The sequence below is a fragment of the Malania oleifera genome, chromosome 3 (assembly GCF_029873635.1).
Source record: "Malania oleifera isolate guangnan ecotype guangnan chromosome 3, ASM2987363v1, whole genome shotgun sequence".
In the NCBI taxonomy this organism is placed as follows: Eukaryota; Viridiplantae; Streptophyta; class Magnoliopsida; order Santalales; family Ximeniaceae; genus Malania; species Malania oleifera.
The window spans coordinates 94358590-94381435 of record NC_080419.1 but is presented as its reverse complement, the minus strand read 5'-3'; the positions used below and the strand labels follow the sequence as shown (position 1 = coordinate 94381435).

Here is a 22846-nt window from a genome sequence, read left to right as displayed (position 1 = left end):
ACATAGTCTAGCCGATGACGTGATGTATCACGCCATGGATGAGGAATCGCCGGCAGCGGTTTGGCTGAAATTGAAAAGACGGTACATGTCCAAGTCATTGAAGAACAAGTTGTGTCTTAAATAAAAACTATATTGACTTAAGATGACAGAGGGTTCGGGCCAGACTCAACACATCAACATATTAAATCAGATCATTAGTGATTTGAAGCGAGTTGATGTAAAGTTCTAGGAATAAGACAAAGCATTGATGCTGCTGAATTCCTTACCTACGTCTCCGACGTACGAGAATCTAGTTACGACTCTAGCATGGGGGCAAGAAATCATGGAGTTGGAGGATATCACGAGTGCATTGTTGGGGTTCCATCAAAGGAAGAAGACCATCGATGAGGGTTCACAAGGTGAAGGACTCGTGGCGAAGGGTAATCGGGATCGTGGGAGAGGCAACTTCTAGGGTGGATTGAGCAACCATAGGGCTCGGTCTAAATCCAGGAAGAGGAAGGACGTACGGTGTTTTAAGTGCAAAAAAATGGGCACATAAAACCCGATTGTCTGGAAAGGATGAAGGGGAATGCAAAAGGTTCATCAAATATGTCAAATGTAGTAGAAGAAGGAGACTTTAGGAGCGGTGACAATGATATACTCTCGGTTTCATCTGGGTCGCATGAGTTCGCAGATTCTTGGATCTTAGACTTGACGTGTTCTTATCATATGATGACTAACAAACACTAGTTCACTATGTACAAATTGGTGAGTTATGGTTCCTTTTTTATGAGAAACGATGCTGCGTGCAAAGTTGTCGGGATGGGGCATATCAGAATCAAGATACATGATGGTGCAGTGAGGACATTATGTAAGGTTAGGCACATATCGGAGTTGAGGAAAAATCTGATTTCATTAGGCACCTTGGATTGTAACGGGGTTTAGTTACAAATTTGAAAGTGGGGTAATGAAGTTGTAAAGGGCGTTCTGACCGTGATGAAGGGGAAGAGTGTGCTGGGTAATAAATATCATTGCTGGGTACTATGGTTGTAGGCAGAGTTGCAGCCGCAGAGTCTGAGTTTGACAGTATCGTTTTGTGGCATATGTGTTTAGGGTATATGGGTGAGTGTGGGATGAAGGAACTTCATAAGAAAATTTTTTTGAAGGAGGTCAAATTATGTAAGTTGGAGTTCCGAAAATACTGTGTGCTTGGGAAGCAAAGTAAGGTTTGTGACGGCCACGCACAAGGCGGAGGGAATACTAGACAACATTTATTCGGACGTTTGGGGGCCGATTAGAGTGACATTATGAGAGGAACATGTGTATTTCGTGAGTTTCATCGATGATTACTCACGTAAGGTCTGGGTGAACTTCATGCGGCACAAGTCGGAGAAGTTTGCCAAGTTTAAACTATGGAAAGTTGAGGTGGAAAACCAGACCAGGAGAAAGATTAAGTTCCTCAGGACAGAAAACATAATTAAGCACCTAAACTCGGGTTTTAGAAAGTTTTCCAAGCAGCATGGCATAAGAAGACATTTTACAGTATGCTGGACACCACAACAAAATGGTGTGGCGGAAAGGATGAACCAAAAGCTAAAAGGGCTCGATTTCTCAGGTTGAATGTTGGGCTTGGTATGAATTTCTAGGTTGAGACAGGTAGTATTACTTGTTTCTTGGTAAAAAAATCACCAAAGGCATCACAAAATGGGAAAATTGTTGAGGACGTGTGGACAAGTAACGAGGTAGACTACTTCGGATTAAGAGTATTTGAGTGTCCAGCCTATGCGTACATTCTTGGTAAGAAGAGATCAAAACTTGAGGCGAAATCTAGATGATGCACCTTTCTGAGATATCACAAAGGCGTGAAAGGGTTCAAGTTGTGGGATCCAGTGACAAACAAGTGGTATTTAGTAGAGACGTGGTTTTCGATGAGAAAGCCATGTTGCGGCATACTCAAGAGGAAATAGAGAAACATGTGCCAGAAAATAGCAGCAGCAACAAGCATGCCATTCATATGGAGTTGGAGACTCAAGGCAAAAATGCAGGGAGTTCTAGCTCGAAAGATTAGCCGGTAGTACAAGTAGAGTCAGAAACTCAGGGTGGAGATGACAAGGTTTAGAACACAAGGAGTTCTAATTCAGATGATCGGCAACCGCATCTCAGTATAGCTGTAGATAGACCCAGACACATCGTTAGGGCACCCCCCAGGTAAGATTTTGACGATCTTGTGTCTTATGCGCTTATCACTAGCAGCGGGGATCCTACTACGTTTCAAGAGACCGTGCACAACTAAGAGAAAGGTAGTTGAATGGGCGCTATAGTGGAGGAGATTAAATCGTTGCATGAGAACTAGGTGTGGGACTTGATGGAGCTTATTGTTGGGAAGAGGACAATTGGATGTAAGAGGGTATACACGAAGAAAGAAACAATTTCAGAAAAGGAAAGAAAGAAGTACAAGACTCGCTTGGTAGCAAAGGGATACTCGTAAAGGAAGGGAGTTGATTATGATGAAATATTCTCCACTTTGGTTAGGCACACTTCCATCAGGATAGTGTTGGGACTAGTGGCGTAACATGATATGCATCTGGAGTAGATAGACGTAAAGATAGTGTTCCTCAACGGAGATCTAGAAGGACTGATTTACATAACACAACCAGAATGGTTTTGCCAACCTGAACAAGAGCACTTAGTTTATAAATTGAAGAAATCACTTTACAAGATGAAATAGTCTCCGAGGCAGTGGTACAAAAGGTTTGACACCTATATGATCTATATTGGCTACATGAGGTGTTAATACGATTGCGACATCTATGTGAGAAGTCTTAAGGACGATTCTCATATTTTTGTTAATATATGTTGACAACATGCTGATTGCTGCTAAAGACATGACTGACGTAAATCAGTTAAAGACTCTGTAGGGAAAAGAGTTTGATATGAAAGACTTGAGTACAACCAAGAGAATTCTTAGCATGGAGATTCACAAGGAAAGAGCTTCAGGGAAACTATAGTTATCTCAGGGCAGCTATCTGGAGAAGGTGCTGGAGAGGTTTAGCATGGATAATGCTAAACCGGTTAGCACACCGATGACGAGTCATTTCAGGCTGTCTACCGCTCAATGCCCAAGGACAGATGATGAGGTTAGTAATATGTCAAAGGTCCCCTATGCTAGTGCAGTGGAGTGTCTGATGTATGTCATGGTATGTACAAGATTGGACTTGACACAGGCTATTAGCATGGTGAGCAAGTTATTTTCAAATCTAGGTTGACTTCGTTAGGATGCGATCAAGTGGATTCTTAGGTACTTGAGGGGTACAACCAGATATGACATCATGTTCAATAGACAACAGAGTGATCTATCAATGGTAGCATATGTAGATGCTGACTACGCAGGAGACTTGGCTGATAGGAGCTCTACCACAAATCACATTGATGTGCAGTTTTACAGGGTCAAAAAACTTATTGCTTTAGGTGAACTTTTACTTGAGAAGGTTCACACATATGACATTGCAGTTGATATGTTGACAAAGTTTGTCACAACGGACAAGTTCAAGTATTTATTGGACTTTATCAACATCTCCAAGTGCAAGATGGGAGACAGTCCCAATCTACGGTACCTGGTAGAGCAGCGGGTATGCCTTTGGATTTCTCCTAAGTGGTGAATATTCGCCAAGGTGGAGGTTGTTGGAGATGTGGCTCATATTGAGTAGAACGCATGTACTGGAAAAACATCATGATGTGAAGAACAAGGAAACTGGTTGTAGTAGTTGTTGACAGTTTCCTAATAACCGTTGACGATTTCAGTTTAGTTTATAAGATCCAGCTCTCTGCCTACAACCATCGATGGTTTGGCTGAAATCGTTTGACAGTTTCGTTTGGCTCAAGTTACGATTTTTTAATCGGAAGATGAGTAGATTAAGGGGATTGGAGGATTTTCCTCTAGGAATTCTTACAACGATGATTTAAATAGGTTCTAAGGTTCCTGTACGCTTAAGGTTCATATTTAATCAATATTTGTAACCCTAGAAGTAAGCTTGACATTGTGATAGTAAAATATTCAATCATTACTCTCGTGCACCTAGGCAAATTGTTGAACCACATAAATCTTGTGTGTTTGATTATTATTTTTGTTTATTCTTTGTGATTGATTGGTATTTTCGCATTGTTCATCATTGAGTGTTTGCATTACTTGTTTCGAGCTCGATTGTTTAGTTTTCGTTGTGCATTTGCATCAACAAAATTGATTCAAATTTGCTGGGATAGTAAAATATAAATTAAGCTTCCAATTCAATTGTGCAAACCTCTTTCTAAAATTGCATGTGGCCACATCAATGTTTGTTAATATGAAAGGTTCAGCTAATTTGCTGATACTATAAACTTTTTTCCTAAGTATATTTGATGTTCCAAAACTACCTGGTGTGGGAACTAGATAACCTTATACACAACCTTTGGGCCTGATCGTGGAAAAAAAGAAATCCTGTGCGTTATATGAAAGTTGTAATTTAAACTCTTAACACTAAAATTAGTGTTGCATATGAATAATTCATTCAACATGTGTTAAAATGAGCATGAATTAGTGAAGGTTTACTTAGCCAAGATATTACAATATTGAACAAGGTAAGACTTTGTTAGAGACGTCAAGAAGAAACACAACTTTGCTTCCAAATTCAATTTACTTGGAAAGTTGAATTCCGCACAAATAACTTCTCTATTCTCTGCCCACACCAACTCGAACAACTGACCTTACATTTTATAGTCTATATTCATCAAAGCCTTAAATAAGCTCTCACTGAATAGTTTGAATTTAACATGTAAAAATTCTACCGAAGATTTAACAACCATTAGATGGTTCCACATTACAACACTAATGATAGTTTAGGTCTTAATTAAATTGCAACAAGTTAAAAGTTTAAATTTTAATTTCTACTTTTGTTTAAGTGCTTGATTTCTTTTGTTATTAAGTCTTACCTTTTCTAAGGTCCATATTTTGTTATTAAGCCTTACCTTAATTAAAGATTATGTGGTTTTTGATAATTCAATTGATTGCTATCTGATAATTAAATAGGATTATTACACACACATGCACACACGCGTATCGAACTACTAGTAGATGATCTAAAAACTATAATCTTTTACATTTTTAAGACTGATAGTGGACTATAAAAATGGGATACATTAGATTTAGTAAGGTTGCCTAATATGGTTAAATAATTAATGTGGTTCTTAATTGTAACATGGTAAAAAAATATTTTTAGATTATGTTTAGAAGTATGGATTTTTCAAGTCTTGAATTTGAATTTATGAGCATTTGGATAGTGTAATACATGAGAGTAGAAAGTTTTGTACAAATTCATACAAATCTAAATCTCAGGACTAAAATTTCCAAATTCTCAAACATGGGGTTAGATTATTTGTAAGATTTTAATTTTAGATAGCTTAACTAACATTCTTCATAAGATTGAATCCAAAACTTCATAGGATTCAAAATATGGGCTACTGTCAACGACTTTCCCTCCATGGAGACACACAGCAAGACATACATGGTTGAAATTGGTTTAAATCAGGATGGAATGGTCAAAATGCAATGAATGGTTGATCTGAGAGTTTCTACAGAACATGATTGGAGTAGACATCAATTTCTCTTTCTATCTCTTCTTCATCTAATTAGTTACCGAATTAAGTTATCAGTTTTAATGAATTTGTCCTAAATCCAATAAAATGGTAGGGGCAGCTGTATAAGTTCAGAAGTTACATAAAAGAAAGGTATTGATAGATTGAGTACTACGTATAATCAAAAACACCTTCTAGGTATTTCAGATTTTATAATCGGCTCTACTATGTTTTATGGTCTCAGTAGTCAGTACCATTGGAGGCTTTGCACTACTTAAGCCTCCAACAATAATTGCCTAATTGGACTAAAAGAAGTGTCATTGTTGTTCTTTGATATTTCAAATCTTAGGGGGTTTCCCTGGTGCTCCCAGAGTTAGTATTTTAGATTGGTTTGCTGTGATTGTGATTCTTATTTGGATTTTATGCTTTTGTTTATGTTTAATCGAATCTTCCCGGCACTCTTTGGATGGTGTAGGTGATACCGATAATTCTATAGACCTCTCTAACACTTTTGAAATGATATTTGCAGCAGTAGATGTTTCATTTTTATAACATCTATCCAGTTTTATCTATTGTAATTTTTTTTTTTTTTCACATTTTGTTTAGTTTATAATAATTAATAAATATGAAAAGTAAAGCTAAATATCTACACTGTGGTGTCACAGTTTCAGTGTTGTTCATAAGCAAAGAAACAATTCAAACATTAGTGTCAAAAAGAGGTTTTGTGATAGAATTCTGCTCTTTGATTGTGTTGCACCATTCTGATACATTAATGAAAAAATTTGTTATAAAGTCAAGTAATTAGAACAAAGAATGATATTAGTGCATTTGCTAAGCTTATAGATGAATATCAATTCAACTAGTAGAGTTAGATAACGATATGTTTATAAATGAATATCAATTCAATTGGTAGAGTTAGATAACATGCCTGGATTTTTTACTAGCTTTCAGTGATCATCATCCATTGTCTAATAGTAAAATGCTCTTCGAACTCCATCCTGCAGTCCTTTGATCAGAGAGTAATTGCATGTACAAAAAACTTATTTCCTTTATAAGCAATTGTCTTCTTCTCCGCACCAACGCACCATAAATGGCCTTGCAGCTCTAAAACTCCTTTCATCCTTGCTGTCTCCCATATAAACTTGAAAAGCCCTAGAGCCCTGTCCAACTGCTTAACCCCACTCAAAACCATCTTCTCCTGGTTAGAAGTTAAAATCCTTCCCATGCACAAGCAATACCTATCCATCCCTACCCCATAAACCCCGCCACATATTTCTACTTCAATATCTGTAATACTGCCACAGAGGTAATATTGCAGAAGTGTGAACAAACATCTGGATGAATGACCTAATGTCTTGGAAAGCTTCTTTTGCACTAGGCTCTCTTGATGTCGAGCCTCCTTGTACCCAATATTTCTATCTATTAACACATCCTTGATCTGAGCAAGCCCTTCTTTCATGACCTCAAGCTTTGACACATGAAACTGTAACTCTTCTTCATTTCTTAAAGATTTGATGAGATCATTAAACATATCAAGAACTTCTTCCCATTTATTAGCAGGGGAATCAACTATTTTTGCAGGTGCAAGGCGCATCCACGAAGTGGAGTCAGGGTCATAGGAAATGGCTTTGTCATCCAAAAACTTTAGACAGCTAGAGACTATTTGGTGACCCATCTGGGTACCTTGGCTGAACAACTGATGATTCAAAGACTCCATATCAGATTTCAAGCCCTTTAGTATTTCCTCTAGTGCTCCTGTCCATACCCGGTGTTGTGTGACCTGTGGGCATATCGTGAGACGCACCAACTTCCTTTGTTGTGCAGAAATGTTTAGAAAGTTGCACACTTTGGTGAGTGACTTTATAGTTATGGGCTCTCTTTCAATCTGTTTATTGAAACAAACAACTGGAGAACATTCTCCACCTGCGGAAGAGGTCATCACATTGTTCAGCGATTCCTGCATTGATGCAGACCCTAGGAATGCCCTAGCCAGTGACTTGAAAGCATACATTCTTTCTTTGACATGATCATCAATGATTCTTGAATTATCATCTATGTAAACTAGTCTACCATCAATCAAATCCACGTCTTTCAGCTGGTGGCACAATCTTGTTATCTTCGGAAATGCCTTCACGTACCAATCAGAAGGCAAAATCTCTTCTTGGGATTCCTTTGAGTAGTGATAATGTAGCATTTTCAAATGCCACACTCCACTTGGCTTGTGATTAAGATGCAATGGGGCATAGAGAAGTTTTTGTACATGTTTGTAGGCCATTGAAAAGTCCTTTACAATGTGATAGTCCTTCCCAGAATCCAGAAGATCATGGCTTATTTCCCAAATAATTGCAAGTTGGTTCTTTGCTTTCTTCTTTGAAATCAAACCTGTAACATCAAAGCTCAGATTCAGTGAGTGGGGCATTTTGTCGAATGAGTGGTGGTGGAAATTTTATCACAACCAGGTTTTCCAGCACGTCCAGAGGTCAAGTACGCAACCCCAATTGTTAACATACTTAAGAGTAAATGCACATAAGCTGCAAACTCCTACTCCAAAAATAAAAATAAAAAAATAAAAAAAATTCTCTTAAGTCGAGTTTCTGGAAAGTTGATGATGCTGGGTTTATTCTCGATTTGGTTTTTGGACAGTTGGGCCTCGAATTTGTATTTCAAAGCAAAGAGGTTTACAGGGTTCACTGCACACTATCTATATATCTATATATTTTTTCCCTTCGTAGAATTACAAGCTGCATTTTGTATTTGGGGAGAGCTCTGCCGCTGTAGAGTGCGTCAGGGAAGGCATATCCTGGTGGCTTCTCAAAAACCCTCCCCCACTACTAGACCAAGGCACACAAACATCTGAATACGATGCCTTCTTGTGATAAGTTTATTCAAATTGCAGCAAGTGAAACCCTTTTGATTTTACGGAGAATCCTTTTTGTTTCTTGGGAATCTTAGGATTATTTAGTTGTCTAAAATATTTTTTATTTTTATTTTTAGTTTTTCAAAAAATATCATTTATTTTATAGATTTTTCAAGATTTAAAAGGTGAAAAGTAAATAGTAAAATAATTTTTTATTTTATTTTTGAATTTCAAAATAATTACGAAAAGACAACTTCTTTTCCAATCTACAAGCCCTCCATCTTTTACAAAGCCTTCTGTCTCTCTTCTCTCCTTTAAAGCTCATATGAACAAAGACCCCAGAATCCCTTTTCTCTCTCAATTTCTCTCTGAAGTTCTTGGTTCTCCCATGTTTTGAGCATATGGAATCAAGAAAAGATGGGTTCGAACTTAGACCTAAAATGGTCTGACAAAATCAAAAATGGGTTGAGAGGTGAGTTGGGATTAATTTGGGCTTCGAGCGACTCCATAAATGGGCTTGGGGTGTTTTCTAAAAAAAAAATGGGCTTGGGGTAAAGTTTTAAAAACAAGATTTGGTTAAGCCGGGCTTTATTTAAAAGGGTTGCAGGTTATATGTGAAAAGGGCTTGGGGGTTTTGAAATCAGTGGGCCTCAGAGAATTTTAAAATAGGCTTTGGGGGGTTTTTATAAATGGTTAGGCCTCAGGGAATTTTTAAAACAAGGCTATGGGTCGAGGAGTTTAAAATATGGTTGTGGGCCTGTGGTTCAATCTATAAAAGGGCTGTAGGTTGGAAACAAAAATGGTCTACAAGTGTCGAGTTAAAACAAGGTTCGAACCCGAGCTCAAATTCAAACTTGGGTTAAGGTCTAAGATGGTAAATGGGTCGGGGTTTCGGGTTAGTTCTCAAAACAGTTTTGACCTCAATTTTGGATTCGGGTCATTATTTTGGGTTTGAACCTAAGACTTAGGGAACGGGGGATCCGCACTTACAGTTCACATATAGCACCGTAGTATGTATTGAATATAGTTAAAGAGCAATTCTCATTTTACCTTCACCTTCTTTCTCCTCCAGTCTTCTTTTCCAATCTCTATGTGTGTTTGAGAGTTCACGAACTGGAACCAGGTTTGGGTCAAGCTCTGCTTCTGGTTTTGAATACTACCTGTCTCCTGTTCTAAATGTGGTGTGCACAGAATAGTGCCCTCTAGTCTCTGCTTTTGCAGAGTTCTCTCTCTACAACTTGCTATTTCTACAAAGCTATTCTCTCATCTCTAGTTCTTTCTTCTCTCAATTTTGGAGTAATTCTCCTAAAGTTCTCTTTGATTTTTCTCTCAATTTTTTTGTAGAGATTTTCTAGTGCTCCTCGATGGTGCTTCCCTCTTTTTTGCAGAGTTTTCCTATACTCTATTTTCCACTTCTTCTCTGTTCTCAACAATTTGGTAAAGCTTCCCTAACCTCTAAGTTTTTCTCTTCCAAATCCTACAGAACCTCTCTTCTCTAATTCTCTCCCCTCCCAATTTCTACAAGGTGTTACTTAGCTTTCTGATCGCCTTTCTTGAAGCTCTTAATTATTGTAGAGTTTTCCCTCTTCTCTTTTCTTTTTTCTCTATTTTCTAAGAATTTTTCTATGCTCCCTCATTCTATCTGATATACAAGAACACCCTCCCTATTTATAGGGAGGCTGAGGGTTCAATGGGTACCAATTCCTTTCCCCTCCAACAGAATTCCCCGGGAATATTTGCTTGTTTAACAAACTTATTCCTGCTCATGTGAATTTCTAAGTCTTTATTTATTTTCTAAATTTCCTTTGCCAATTGACTTGCCCTTTTCCTCTTTGTGCACAGGTGAGCTTGGAGCCTCTAGATGGCAGCAAGGAATTGGAGGGCTTTTGCTTTTCTTTATTTTTTTTTAATTTTTTTTATGTATTTCCTGAATGTATGTACCCCCGAGTCGCCTGCTCTGCAACCATTCTTTGTACTCTCCTTGGAATATGCTTGTATTTCTTTTCCTGTATGTATGTCATGTTAATTCTTTGTATGCACATCACTCTGTATTCTGCACTGCACGTGTGTACCCGGCATTGTAATTGGACACGTGTCCCCATCCCCTAATAAAGTTTGACTTCATGTTATGTTTTTAATTCTGCCCCAAAATTTGTTGACCAAACTTTCCTAAAAAAGTGATCTGATAATAAAATGACTTTTAAGACTTAACCACAACACCTGGTTTTGAAAAAGACTCAATTTCCCAAATTTGAAGGACTTAATTCCATATTTAAAAGTTTGATTCAAAATTTCTAAAGGACTCAAATTAAGATCTAGGACTCAAATTAGAAATTAATGAAATTAATTTTCAAAAATGAAAAGAAATAACGGACTCAAAAGGAACTCAATTAAAAGCTAAAGAACTCAATTTTGAAAACAAAGGATTTTCAAAACCTAGCCTAAAAAGATTAATTTTTGCAATTACAGAACGTCAATTAAAACTAAAAATTAAAATTAAAAAGATTCGACATTTCACCTAGAATATTGGAACTCAAATTCAAAAAAGACTCATTGGAAAATAAACGGGACTCTAATTTGAAAAAGAACAACTAGTGCTTGATTAGACTTAAAGTTAGCTTTATTATGACAAGTCTTTCTGGGTGAGCCTAGTTAAAATTGGGGTGTCTACAGGTTCAAGAGTACTTTTGTGATTAGGGAAGGTAATTCCTTAAATTCTTTTTATTAGAATTCAAAGAACCAGTACCCTATAACACCCATTTTATAAATAGTTGTCATATATATCTTTTGTGTGTGTGCGCGCCCACGCGTATATTTCCCCTTTTGAAAGCAATTTTCTGAAAGAAATGGTTAAAACAAGAAAAAAAAAAAAAAAAAAACAAGTTGCAAGATCAGGCAATCGACCGCTTGCAGAGGTTGGTCAACCACCCCTCTACAACCTTCTTTATTTTTTCTTAATCTTTACAAAAATCTTCCAGCTTTTAACCCTTTTGAAAAAGCTTTCATAGGATCCATCTAGAGGGTTTAACCTCAATAAAATCTTACTATTTAGTATCTATTAAAAATAAGCATACAATCATGCGAAAATTGGAAAACAAAGAAAAGAAGAAAGAGAGACTTTTTGGTATTTTGGTGTGACTAGATTTACAAACTAGATTACTTGCATATCCTCAAAAGTGGAATCAATCCTTCTATAGATCCCAAAAAAAAGAAAAACATATTTAATTTCAACTTCTAAAGCATTTTTTGAGTTATTTTATGAAAACTTTTTAATTCATATCATTTGGTTTCTTTGGGAGGAACACAAAACCCAACTTTAAAGTACTGATTTTTCCTTTTAGAAAAGAGGCTTTTTAATTCATTCAATATGTATACCATACTTGACTCATTAAAAAGTTAATGTTTGAAAAGAAAGCTTTGATTTATTTGAAGAAAAACCATAAAACCTAACTTTAAACTTGCCAAAGTACATGCATGGCTCTCAATTTTTAGATTCTATATCAAGTCTTGCCTAAGTGCATGTAAGGGTTCCTAGTTTCTAGTTTTCACTCGCAGGCCTTGCCAAAATGCATGTAATGGCTTCTAATTCAAACACATTTGCACAAAAGTTTTGACATAGTGCATGCAATGGTTCTCGAATTCCATATTTCATACCAAGTCTTGCCCAAGTGCATGTAGTGGCTCTGAGTTTCCAATTTTTGCACACAGGTCTTGCCGAACCACATGTAATGACCCTTGATTTAAACACTTTTTGCACATAACTTTAGCCTCATTGTATCCAATGGCTCCCAATTTTTTTCATACATATTTTAATTTTTTGGGCTTACCTATAATTGTGCTACCATATTTCTATTTCATTCGAGGTAGGCCATTAATGCTCATAAGTGACGTAGCTTTGCTAACTTGTGGTTTTTTCTTGGTTTTGGTTGGCAGGTCAAAGTGGGGCATCTCTTTCTTTGTCTAATGCCTTCATACAAAGATGTTAGTTAAATAGGGGTAGGTTTCGATGCCCAATTTTGACCCAATGGCTTATTTAAATTAGCCTTTGGACTTAAGGGAGGTTTAAGACTTTTTAGGGAGTTTTCTTTGTGGTTCAGAGCCTTTAAGAATCTCTTAAGGCTTCTTAGGGGCTTTTCATGGTTTCTCAGGGCCTTTTAGCACCTCCTAATGCCTCTCTAGGCTCATTGCAACTTAGTTGGGCCCTATTGGCCTTATAGGGCCTCTCAAGGCCTATATAGACTTCTTTAGGCCTTCACGGGCCTCAATGAAGGTCATAAGAAGGCTTCTTGCAATTTAAATAAGCATTATTGGGCCCCCAAGGGCCAAAGACCACTCTTATTAGCCTTGAGGGGCAAGGAAGTAATTATCCTTGCCCATAGAAACCCTCTTGGCATTATTTAATTTTTTAAGAGGAGCCTTATCTCCTTATTGCCAATAAATAGAAAGGGGATCTACGGGGAAAGGATATAAGATAACTTACATAGAAAGGGGAGAGAAGACAAAACAGAGAAAAGAGACCCAGTGAAAGATTTTATGTAGAAAATAGGTGAGCAAGAGAAAAGGGAAAAATAAAATAAAGTAAGAGAGGGATTCTTGGCCAACTAGGATAAATCCTAGAGAGGAGAAAAGAAAAAGAAAAAAGGGGACCAGAGTCAGGGTTTCAGCTACTCATACAAGAAGATGATAAAAAAAAAAAAAGAGGTTACCGACTAAAACAAGGAAGAGGAGAAAAAAGAATTGCCAAGGCTTATGGGTGTGATTCGCTATAGATTGAGTTTGATCCAGTCTTGCATAAGGTAAGACTTTATAAATTTTATTTAAGTCTTATTAGGTTTAGATGCCTCTTGGGTGTAATATTTAGGTTTTGATTTGTGTTTAGACTTATGTTTTGATGTGAAAAGAGAGTTTACTGATACCAGCAGGCAGCAGTCGAAGCTACAATGACAATCAACTGTGGGCTCGCATTTAGGTTTTGAAAGGAAGATAGCAATAGGCAGTAGCCAAGGATGTAATAGAAATCAGATGTGAGGAATCTTGGGTTTATGTTCTTGAGGAGGATAGTAGTAGATAATAGCTAAAGCTACAATGACAATCAACTATAAGGGAGCCCGAGTTTAGGTTTTGCGAGGAGGACATTGTAGGCAGCAGTCCAAGTTGCAATGGAAATCAGCTGTGAGGGAGCTCAAGTTTAGGTTTATTAATAGTAGCCAAAGCTACAATGGCGATCATCTGTGAGGGGGATCAGGTTTGTGAAGAAGATAGTAACATGCAATAGTTAATGTTGCAATGGAAATCAGTTGTAAGGAGGTTTGGAATTAGGTTCTATGAGGAAGACAATAGCAGGCATCAGTTGAATAGACGGAGTTTTAATTCAAACTTGTTTATTTTGGTATTTTCATTGCTCCAATACATCCTCCTCTAAAGAATCCTACACCTTTTCCTTAACAAGCTCAACTGAACCCACATTGTCTCTGGAGCCTCAACCTCTAGACCCACTTTCTTGCTAACATCCTGGTCCCTATCAACATTAACAGACTCCTTTCCCTGACGAAGCATAGCAGACTCATAAAAGGTCCATACTAACCAGGTAGGGAAGCAGAGCAACGACCCTCATGCCCTATATTGCTAAGCAAAAGACCTAAGGGGGAAGGAGGCTTCAAAGGATATTAGAGTCATCTTATCTTTTGTTAAGCGTCCCACCCAGGAGTATATAGAGTCATAGAGGGGTGAATGGACTCTTTTCGCGTATTATCAACTTTCTTTACAAAATATTTGTCTTGGAAAGATTCAAGTAATTATATCACAATAGATAAAATAAATCAAGGACAAGACAAATAATAAAGAGAAGGGAGAAAGAAGCTCAACACAGGGATTTTACATGGTTCGACACCAAGCCTATGTCCACACCTTAGCACCAAGCCAAGGATTACACAATCCACTAAGGATACTCCTTCATCGGCGGAGAAGCCTTACAACTCGGGAATAAATCCCTACACTCAGGAACAAATTGTTGGCCTCATAGGTCATACCAACTTTTGATAATGACAAATACTCAAGTATTTGATGGCTATCTAGTTTATGTGTAGGTATATATTAGCAGATCAATTGATGGCACATGAAGTAAAGTCTAAAGACCCTGAAGATATTCTTTTGTTGTAATTTATATTATTATTCTATTCAGGTTTGAAATAGTAATTATAGGAAAAATGTGTGTAATAATCTCTGCATGTCATGCATGTAGGATATTGTAAAGCTCAAAGACCTTAGGTCCTTGCACAAACACATTAGTAAGTCCCCATGATCACTTATGTTATCAGGGGAGCAAATTGAAGTAAATAGGACAAAAACACAAAGTTTTGTGAGAGGTCGGGTGTTCGAACCCTTGGTGTCCAAAACACCTCGAGCAACCGAACCGTGGACAAGTCAACATGTTGACTTGGATTCGGGTGGCCGAACTTAAATGACTGCACCATCCACGAGCAACCGAACCTTTATGCTAATGTGTCTCACCAACTCGGCAACCCAAACCTTAGCGTTTAAATCTCACTCAGCAAACTAAACTTTTAAGATCGGCAAGCTGAATCTCATATTGGGTACCCGAACTGTGGACCTTTCAGGGAAACACCTTGGTTCGGCAAATCAAGCCCAAAAATGGGCACCCAAACCTCCAAAAAACCTTTTTGGACTGTGTTTGCTCGGACACCCGAATCTTGCATCAGGCACCTGAAACTCTAGGGTTGTTCCATTTTTTACCGAGGTTAAAATTAATTAAACAGAGTTATTTTTTCTAATTGGTTTTAAAACAATTCTAATAAAGACCTCTATGTCCTAAACGGTCATAATTTAGCCTACTTCTATATAGAGGGGCTCATTTGCAAGGATTAGCAATTAATTAGTAAGATCATTAGTGAAAAATCCTCCCAAACTCAAAATGCTTATTTTGCCTATACTACTTCAAATACTCTCACACACTCATTCCTTTGATCAATCCTAGTACTGTGAGAGTTTCTATTGTGTTATTGCTTCATTGTTGATTGCTTAATACTCTCATTATTTTGCTTGTTGATTGTTATTGATTTTGGAGAGTTAAGCAAGATTTATTCCACAGATTTAATTTGATAAATCTAGTGTTGGGAAAAACTCATTAGCTTGAGGATCTTAGCATTGTTATTGCAAGATTCCTATAGCTATAATTTTTGTGTGCAAAGTATTTTACAAGCTATATTTTTCAAACAACTCTTGTGCTTATTTCATTGAGGAAAATATTTTGAGTTAGTTTGAATATTTGATCAGCATTTTTGAAACCCTAATCTATTATTGAGATTGTTATATCTTGTTTCAAAGAATAGCTTGTTAGAACACTCTTGAGCATATTTATGATTATACATTGTTAAGTGTTTGCTTGCATAAAATCACATCACTAAGCTTACAATTTCCTATGTTGTTGATGTGTGGTTTATTGATTACATTTGGTACATATCTGCTTGATTGAGAAACATAATCATTGAACCCAGTTTATTATTAAGAAATACTGTTGTATTCCAAGCGTGACCTGAGGGGGGATATATCCAGCCCGAAAGGATTGATTGTGTAGGTTAAGGTCAGCCCCACTAATTGACCTGGTGTATTAGGTGCAGCTCCACCTGTTAAGTGAGCTTGTAGTGTAATCCTTGTGTTTGTGAGCCAAGGCAGGGACGTAGGCAGTTTGCTAAACCTCGATAACATTTCTGGTGTCGATTCTATTTACTGCTTTCTTGTGCCTGCTTAGTTAAATTACTCGTGCAGTTAAATTTTTGCTGAAAATTTATATTGATTTATTTCATACACTCTAGATTGACCCTAGACTTGTGTAATACTGTTGTTAGTGGATTGACCTAAGGGATTAAATTTTAAAATACCAATTCACCCCCCTCTTGGGATTAGAGTAAAGCTAACGCAAATCCCTACCAAGAGCCTTGAACAAATGGTTCACAAAGAACCTAATAAGATGATGCAAATAAAAAAAGGATACTCCTAAAATGAGCTGATAATAATTACAACACAATCTCACACTACTCTCTCATGGAATGAATCAAACACAATTAGTGAGTAAAAGAGAATGAGCACCTGTAATAAAAGACTAATATGCAAAGTGCAAAGTGTTAGGTTTTGTAATCCAGAGATATGATTGACTAAGATGATAAAAAACCTTCAAAACCATGCTAAACAAGTCTATAAACTTGTATTTATAGCCAAAACACCCAACTAGCTGTTATTAGACTGTTGGGAGCAATTGCCAAACAAAACTAAGCATTTTCTAATAGTTATTGCATTCGGCTCGAGACCACTAGTCGACTAGTCCCATGAAAGTTGAGTTTGTGAGTTAAGGTGAAATCTTATAAACTCATGTGTTCTAGTATGCATGTGTAATTGCTCAACTTTTACTGAGAAATCATACAAGGAGTTACAAAATATGCTACCTCAAACACACCCCATTACAAATAAACAATTTAACATTAATCTTCCTTGGGTGCTTGGGTCCTTCCGAGTGAATGTCCTTTTAATATTTCCTTCTCGACGTCAACTCAGTCCAATCTTTGCATTCGATCCGGCACTTTATGTATTTGTCACATCAACTTGTACTAAACATGATCTGCAAAGATGGAATGCACCAGGAACAACAAATAGGTTAATATCATTAAAACAAATTATTTATGATTATGTAGCCCCCAAGGCTAACATCTTTAACTATATGTTTCGATCAAACAAGCTATTTTGTAAATTTCCCCTTTGAATGAATAAAAGAGACATCAATAAGGTACAATGATAGTACAGAGAGGAGCATGGAAGAATAATCTCTTTTGGTGAACATAGTGGCATGCACAAATGTAATGAGTTATCATGCCTCATGCTATGTGAAATCCCACTGAAGGCTCTCACTAAGATCGTATGTAATCGAGGTTCAGGTTATCAACGGTCTAATATAAATTTGCTGGTATGATTTTTGTTGATGTTTAGATTACTTATGCATATTCAGTATGCTCGTATTCCTTGACATTACACTCTAAGGTGTCTCCAAGGGTAGTTTAGGACATGTCAACCCGGCTAATGATGAGATGAAAGGGGAAATCTCACCATAAGGGGACTTTTCTCCTTTCGACCCTAAGCAAGAGACAAGTGCTCTTACTTAATCTTGTATAGTTGAATGGGAGCTGGTGCTTGTATCGTAGGATTGATAAGTCAAGAGCAAACTTGGAATTTCCATTTTCAAAAACTTTCATTTTTCCAAAGAACATTCAAGTTCTTTCTTCCTAAGGTTTGTGATGATTTTAGAAAGTTTTTAAAAAATGTTCCTGTTCTTGTCAAGTATTTCAACTCAAAAGGGATTTTTCCTTCTTTTCCAAAATGTCCAATTTTTTCATAAATGTTGATTGCCCAATTAAAAATACTCAACCAAATCATTAAAACCCCGATTGTCAATTAGGAATTTTTCAAATCCTCAACCATTAAAACCTTGATGATCAATTAGGGATATTCAAATATTCAATTAGCTAGAGGATTGAATCCAATCAGACATAAAACTCTAATTATCAATTAGGGATTTTCAAATCTCTAATTAAAGGGCTGATCCCAATCAGACATTAAAACTCTAATTGTTAGTTAGAGATTTCCAAATTTTCAATTAAAGGTTGAATTCAATTCGACATTAAAAACCTTATTACCAATTGGGGGTTTTTAGATCTTTAATTAAAGAGTTGACTCAATCAAAATATTACAACCTTGATTATCAATTCGGAGATTTTTAAACCTTCATTAATGATTAACTTCAACCACATTCAATCATGATTGCCAATCAAAAGCCTTTTTCAAATCTTTTAATGATTGATTGACTTCAACTTCCTATTAAAACCTAATGTCAATTAGGACATTTCTAGCCATGTCAGCATTAAACTCTTTAATTTCAATCATGAGACTGGGACCACAATTTCCATCAATTCAAAATTCAATCAATAATCTCATCCGTCTCATCTAGTCCCCGATTGAAATAAGATATTTTGATGTTGACCTTCTCCAAGTCTTAACTTCAAAATAAAAGGGTCATCTTTTAAATCATCCATGGCAATCAAGCAAAACCTTTTTCATCATTTCTTCTTTTAAATTTTTTCCCTCAAAATTTAGGGTTATTTGAGGTCAAATTCCCCTTTGCCAACAAGAGCATGTCAAGGCTTTTAGCTTTGCTGTTTGGACTTTTAGACAATGATACTTCACAAAATGATTTGAAAAAGGAGTTACCTTTTTTCTTTTCTTTCTTTTATTCTTAGTTAGGATACACATACACACATTGCGGTAGCAGTTCTTGGAACATGCATGTGTTGGTAGGGTGTTGGTTGGCTAATCCACATTAGAAAATGGTTAATCTACCACCTTCCCTATATTCAAATGTACTCTCAAACCCTTGTTCTCTGTATCACATAGCTTTTTAGGTTTTTTCCTTTGTTTTTGCTAACTAAAAAAATAGTAAAAGTGGCGACTCTGCATTTTCAATGAATCTTTGCATTTTCTCTAAGCCTTGTCCACCATTGTTTGACTTTCTTATTAATGGGGATCACCATGCAAATACACTCCCATCCACTGGCATACACCCCAGACCAGAATCTGGTATCAATATATTTGAGAAAGTGGAATTAAATGTTTATTATAAAGGAAAAAGAGATGAAAGGTAGCATAGTCCCACTAGGCTTGCCAAATATTGGTAACAATAAAAATCGTACCCTAAACTCAAGACAAGAAAATTCTATACAAATATTTAATTTTGAAATAATGGGTACAACATCTATAGATTTTACAATGAAAAAAAAAAGAGAAGAAATTCCTTTGATTTGATCTCTCTAAAAGTAGATCTATCAATTTGAGGGCTTGAGGAGTGTATTCGCAAATTAGACAATGTGGATCTTTTGGGTGACAAATTTAATTATGTCAGAGGGTAAACTCATATCCAATCTTTATGAGCGTAATTTTGATTATGAATGATGAATGTTCGAGTCAGGAATAAATTGCATATATACAATCCAATACTTGTTGATATTTTTCAATTATAAAAATTACTAAGAGTGAAGACTAGATCCATGTGTGGCTTCTCTCTTAATTAGTAATAAATTTATTTAGTTTTGACTAAATAAATTAAGTACAAACATCATATATTTTAAATTCTACAATTCAAATATATAGCTGGTCATAATTCAAATTATTTTATTTATGGCTAATTAAATTAAATATGGACATATATATATATATATATATGTATATATTAATGCCTACAAACTAACAAGATTTTAATTTTATACATCCTTAAGATTGATTTTTCTCAATTTTTAGTCATATTAGAACAAATTTTTATTTTTAATAGTATTTGACATAAAGAGAAAATATAGTGAAGAAATGAATTTTTTTTCTTACTTTCCTTTCTTTTCCTTTTTTCAAGTAAAATTTTTTATCCAAATCAGTGTCATTAGGATATTTGATTTTGATCAACCACGAGGCCACATGGGATATGGCTCTCTTTCTTCCCTATTCTATTCTTCTATACACAACCATAAGAGGAATCTATCCAGTGTTCTCACTTCTGAAAAATGATGCTGAATGATCCTCTATACGATAATCACTTACTGTGACACTTCTTTTTCTCTCCAAAGGTATTCCAACATTATACGATTTTTCAGTACATTTTTTAAAGACCTTTTAAAGGAGACTAATTGTACAAGGTATATTCTAAGTTTTTTAAAAAACAAAAAAAAATCAAAAAATTGCAAATAAAGTAAAATAAGAGTAAAGTTATAAGTTAATTTTTTATGTTGTTAAAGTTGTCATCTAAAATAATTTAATTATACTTATAAATTGGAGGATAGAAACCATCCAATGAATTAGTCAACCCACATAATTGGGGTCCAAACCAACTTACACATCTTACTTTTATGGTTGTGATGGGTGGATTCCAAAGCATAAACCATTACTTCTTAACTATTCCTCATTAGAAGTGTAATTACTTTTAATATATATATATATATATATATAGATATATATAATATGGTATTGATATTAAATGTATCGCTATAAGAATATGAACATTAAAAATAAAACATGAAGTTTCAATATTTATAATATATATATGAGAAACATTCACTAATATTTTTAGATTCAATTACAATGACAAAAAATTGCATAAAATCATTAAGTATGAGTTATTAATTGATTGAACTAATTAAAAATAGAATGATTAAAATAAATTTTGTCTAATAATAAAAAAATAATATATATATATATTTATCATCCGAACATCACACTGCTAACATCATCGTGACAGAAAAAGGTTCAACGTGAATCTTATTATATGTGCACCGCACAAATTAGTTTACCACTTAAAACCACAACGAAATAACAGAGAAAATGGTTTGTGAAAAAGTGAGGAGCAGGAGAATGATGGCGGCAGAGGTAGAAGCAATTCTCCACGGAGTGCTGCAATACTCGCTCTTCAGGGTTGCCTTCCAACGGTGCCGCGCAACTTTGCAGAACTTGGTCATGCGTTCACAAGTGTTTATATAATATATATATATATATATATATATATATATATATATATATGTATGTATAATTTGAGGGTTTTGGAATCATGAATGTTGTAGGCGTGAGTTGAAAAGCAATAAACGAGTTCAATTAGTCAGGTAAAGGAAATATGTTATACTAGTTAAATCAGAAATTTTTACTAGTAAAGTGCAGTATATATTTATAAGTTTATAGAGTAAGAAATTATACAGTTTTACAGATTATAGTTAATGAGTTTTATTTATTTGTGTGGCATGAGAAATATTAGTATAGAACATAAGTCTACATAGCTTTTACAGAATTATGATTATATAGTTTTATAGAATTATAATACACGGATTATACGGTTTTATTTACAGAGTTATCACTATTCATTGTTTTATAGAACTTTGATTTGCACAATTTATTCAAATATTATAGTTTATTAAGATATATAGTTTTCATAGAACCATGATATAGAGATTACAGAACCATGATATACAGATATTATAGAACCATAACATACATATATTATAGTTTATATAGATCAGTTTATTACAGTATTATGGTTAATACAGTTTTACGGAATTATGGTTATTACAATTGAACAGAATCATGGTAAACCAATAAGATATATAACAGTATTATATAGTATTGGACCCTGATGGACCATATCAGATTACAGAGTACGGTATTGTAGCTATTACAGTATAGAGTGCAACCACATATCTTATGAGTAGTTGATCATGCATTGGGAGAGTTTGCAGACTCCTCGGTAGTCCTGGTTGAGGCGGTCGATCTGACGATAGAGGTTAAAGTTGACTTATCTTAGTACGCCAACTAGTGTTAGGTCCCACCTACAGGCCACACAACCCTATCCTGAGGGTTTAAATCATGACATATAGTTATCCATCCAAAAAAGTTACTCACCCTTCTGACATGGCAGTATAAATGTCCTCTCTATCTCTGAGCCTGATCTACTCGTCTAGCTGGATCATCTAAAATATGTCAAATTATTGGGATGAGACAACTCTCAGTAAGACAAAATATGCTATTACCAATGTGTAGCAGCTGCGTTTACACAAATAATATACTTTTAATCAACTAAAACTGAGATAACATGTAAATTAAAATACAATATAACTCACGCCTATACGGCTTAAAATACAACTGTTATTTGGGAAGATGGGTATGTATAAATGTTTTGGGAAAAATAATGAATTATGGTATTGTAATTATGGTTATTTGATTTTATGTTTTCTGCTACATAGGTGTGTTATTTTATGAATATGTGTTAGCTTTGGTGCAATCCTAAGAGGGGGGGGGGTGAATTGGTATTTAAAAAATTTTATCCCTTAGGTCAATCCTCTAACAACAGTATTACATAAACCTAAGGTCAATCTAGTGCATGTAAAATGAATCAATGTAAATATACAATAGTATTTAAAATGCAATAAATGATTAACCAAGCATACACAATAAAGTAGTAAATGAGACGACACCTAGAAATGTTATCGAGGTTTGGCCAAATTGCCTATGTACCCGCCTTGGCCAACAAGCACAAGGATTACCACTATAGGCTCACTTAACGAGTGGAGCGACACCTAAACAATCAGGTCAATTAGCACAGGGCTGACCGCAACGTTTACAACCAGGTCAATTAAGGGGCTGACCTCAACCAACACGCCTTACCAGAATGGCGCACCTAACTTTCCTAACCGGGTCTAAGCCAGTTCGAGACTATTTCAAAGGGCTAGTCTCCCTCTTCAAGCTCGTGCCTGGAAATACAATAGATTTGAAATACAATCAAGTGGTACAGTGTTTGTTCTTTCGTGTAAAGCAGAT

The 22846-nt window shown here is 35.7% G+C and overlaps 1 protein-coding gene across 1 annotated transcript; it reads right to left on the bottom strand.

Annotated features, from left to right (window-relative positions):
• Positions 1-6598: 6598 nt before the first annotated feature.
• Positions 6599-8005, bottom strand: LOC131151438 (uncharacterized). Its single transcript, XM_058102683.1, has one exon. It carries the CDS (start codon positions 8003-8005, stop codon positions 6599-6601), a length of 1407 nt encoding a protein of 468 aa, XP_057958666.1.
• Between the last annotated feature and the right edge of the window lie 14841 nt (positions 8006-22846).

Coding starts and splice junctions, on each gene's coding strand:
- LOC131151438 (XM_058102683.1), bottom strand. CDS start 8,005: ATGCCCCACTCACTGAATCTGAGCTTTGATGTTACAGGTTTGATTTCA.